The 3,610-nt window shown below is 43.0% G+C and overlaps 1 protein-coding gene across 1 annotated transcript; it reads right to left on the bottom strand.

Moving 5' to 3' along the window:
* Positions 1-531: 531 nt before the first annotated feature.
* LOC131997688 (uncharacterized) lies at positions 532-1,209 on the bottom strand. Its single transcript, XM_059368947.1, has 2 exons — positions 1,198-1,209; positions 532-1,140 (listed from the first exon to the last, which is right to left on the bottom strand). Exons 1-2 carry the CDS (start codon positions 1,207-1,209, stop codon positions 532-534), a joined length of 621 nt encoding a protein of 206 aa, XP_059224930.1.
* Between the last annotated feature and the right edge of the window lie 2,401 nt (positions 1,210-3,610).

The following is a 3,610-nucleotide window of genomic DNA, read 5'->3' as shown; positions in this document are numbered from 1 at the left end:
CCACTACTTAAAAATCTTTCCGCTAATAGTCAATCGCTAGATTATATATTGTGCTGCCCAAAAAGTAATTGCGGATTTTTCATATAGTCGGCGTTGACAAATTTTTTCACAGCTTGTGACTCTGTAATTGCATTCTTTCTTCGGTCAGTTATCAGCTGTTACTTTTAGCTTGCTTTAGAAAAAAAGTGTAAAAAAAGTATATTTGATTAAAGTTCATTCTAAGTTTTATTAAACATGCATTTACTTTCTTTTAAAAAATCCGCAATTACTTATTGGGCAACCGAATATTAGATTTTTGAATTATGACACTCTTGCAGCCAACTAGCAGTATGATGATATGGATTAATCATACACAGTCTTTGAAGCGGATATGGATGAAAACAATTTAATTGCATTCTTTGAATATTTCAGCTCGTCATGCTTGGTATTGCTAAGAATTTTAAATATAATGAAAGCAAATTGATTTTTTTTTTAGCAAATTGAGTCAGCTTCAACTTTATGAAAGGCGTCTGAGTGTATTTGGGCAACTATTCACCAACCCACAGGACCTGCAAAGGGTGTAGCATATGCCTGAAGTGCTGGCACTGCTCCCCCCACCCCTACACCCCCTGTTGCATATGTCGTAGTGGTTGTGGTTATGGGTCTCCCAAATTTAACCACTGTCCTGGGGGCTTCAAATCTCCCCACTGCTGCTACAGGTGCTGCAAAATTAACCGCTGCCGCTGCTGGAGTGCTCCAGCCTCCATATGATTCGGAAGGCTGTGAAAACTCATATGACACTGGACCACCTCCACCATAGGCAGCAGGTTCAAATGAATAAGCAGAGGGTAGATGTCCAAACTTTGCAATGCTGGGACCCAGCGCATAGGCCCTGATGGGATTCCCAAAGGCATGATATTTGACCACTGGTCCTGGAGTAGCTGATGTGTAAGTATGATGGGATGTTGTGGCATAAGTATTAACACTCAGCGGAGCTGCTGGCAATGGTCCCGCATAAGCCGTAGTGCCAAAGTCAATTGGAGCTGGAGTGGCAAATGGTGCAGGGGGGGCACCAAAGCCAAGGCTATAGCCTAATTGATGACCAGCAAATCCTGCCTGGCCCAGGTGTATAACAGCCAACAGGGTACCAAATAAAAACAACTGAAATTTGAAAGAGAACATTAACATTTCGATATACGAATACCTCGAATGACTTACAAATTTTGTCATTTTTCCCAAATTTGGTGTTTTTTTGATAGGTCGCCAGTTAAGTGATTGCCGATGAACTGTTTGTATGGAAATGCAATTTTATTTTTAAGTGTTCAATTGTTTTATAGTTGCCGATATAAAACAAATGCTGTGAATGCTCATGAAACAAATCGCAAGTACAAGAAATGCGTGCACCAGTTACGCAAAAGACAAAATCGAAACCATTATAACAGCCAAAAAAACGGAGGCTTACATAACAATGCTTAGCTGAGGTTAATTTGTTAAATGAGGGATGTATCCCAAGGTTTGGAAGACGGCATATGAATGGTGTGTTTATTTAAACGGCTGTTTGTCAAACGAAAACCCATCTTCTCGCCTTTTATAGAATACCGCTCGACATTGTTTTCGAAGAGGCGAAGCCTATTGAAGAAACAAAACAATTCAATTCAGCTTTTGATCATTCGTAAAGGGCAACCCATCGGCAATCCCAGCTCTTGTTAAGGGTGATCAGATATTCACTGAACCGGTTTGCAGGAAATTCTTCCTTGCCGTTTAGCAATCAACCACTCCCCGTGATTGATAGTGTACCCAGTTCGATGCCTCAGATATTCCTTCGAACTCGTGGAGTTAAAAGGGTCCTTGCGGATCTCGACGTTAATAAATCTGCGGGACCGGACGGTATATTAACACTTGTCTTACGCAAGTGTTCTTCGACGCTTGCTCGTCCACTACGCAACCTTTTTAACTTTGCCTACCGTGCGGGTGTTTTCCCAGGGCATTGGAAGGTTACGAACGTTCAGTCCATCCCCAAGAAAGATGGGGCGAACAACCCTGCAAATTACCGGCCAATACGCTCCGCGCTCTCCAAGTTTATGGAGAGTATATGGTTAAGCATGATCTTGTCAGATACTTAGAGTCCAATGTCCTTCTTAGCGACAGACAGTAGGGGTTCCGCAGAAATCGCTCTACCGCTCTCTACCTAATGGCATTTTTGTCGGAACGATGCAGGCGCTCTAACCACCAGTTTGGTGAGAGTAAGTTCGTGGCTTTGGATATCTCCAAGGCATTTGATAGGGTCTGGCACGGTGCACTACTATCAAAGCTTGGAGTCGGCAATGGCTTTGTTCGATTTATTTCGAGCTTTCTCAGAGATCGCACGATTCGAGGCATTATAGATAGATTCTCATCAGATGAGTATACATTGACCGCAGGTGTACCCCAGGGCTATGTTCTTTTTCCTCGAAAATGCAAATTTTGCCCATTCCACTAAGGAACAGGGGCAAACTTCTCACATATCTATAAGTGCAGTCCGATTGAAGCTATAAAGCTCAATGATAGGGGACCTCGTTTTTATAGCCTAGTCCGAACGGCGTGCCGCAGTGCAACACCTCTTTGGAGAGAAGTTTCACATGGCATAGTACCTCACAAAGGTTGTCAGCATTAGGAGGGGAAAACCACTACTGAAAATTTTTTCTGATGGTCTCGCCAGGATTCGAAGCCAGGCGATCAGCGTCATAGGCGGACATGCTAATCTCTGCGCTACGGTTCTTTCTCCTTCTCTTTTTCTAATTTTCATCAAAGATCTGTTGAGTCAGACATCGAATGCGATCTACCCATTTGCGGATGACTGTAATCTCTGTCATTCGTACTCATTCGACCATAGGCCAAGTCTTCGAGAGATTGAGACAAATGGGGCGGATTATGGACGATACACTCTGCCAGGATTTGCTGGCCATTTCTGAGTGGGGTCGAATGAATCGAGCAGATTTTAATACCTGTTCTCACGCAAACGACCCATTACCCATCCATTACAATCATCTTTGTCGATCAACCGTGTAGATGTTGAGCAATCAGAAGCTCATGATGTTCTGAGCATGAAAATTCAAAGTGATGTCTGTTGGGCTAAACATGTACTCGAAGTTTCGAAAGAAGCATTAAAGTGTTTGAGCTTCCTTAAACGGTGTAAGAATTACTTCACTCCGTCTGATCTTCTTAACATCTACAGCACTTTCATAAGGCCGAAAATGGAGTACAACTCACATGTATGGGCTGGAGCTTCAAAATCCTCCCTGGAGCTACTGGACCGTGTACAGAGAAGAGCTATGGCATTGATTGGGCTATCCAACTCTATGGCCTCACTTCATCATCGTCGCAATGTGGGTTGTTAGGCGCTGTTCTATCGGTACTTTCATGGTGTGTTTGTTCGTCTGATATTCGTCTTCTTATTCCTGATGTAAGGTTGTATGTCAGGGATACTAGACATTCCAGGAACTCACACCCGTGCAGAGAATTCTTATTTCGCCCGATCCGTTCGTATGTGGAATCGACTTCCGGCTAATATTATTCCCAACCACTGTGGCATCCCAAGATTTAAGACAAATGTCAATAAGCATTCTTTTTCCCCCCTCCAAATTCTAATTTC

This window comes from Stomoxys calcitrans, chromosome 1 (genome assembly GCF_963082655.1).
Source record: "Stomoxys calcitrans chromosome 1, idStoCalc2.1, whole genome shotgun sequence".
Lineage (NCBI taxonomy): Eukaryota > Metazoa > Arthropoda > Insecta > Diptera > Muscidae > Stomoxys > Stomoxys calcitrans.
The sequence above is the reverse complement of the archived record's forward strand: the minus strand, read 5'-3'. Positions and strand labels throughout refer to the sequence as shown.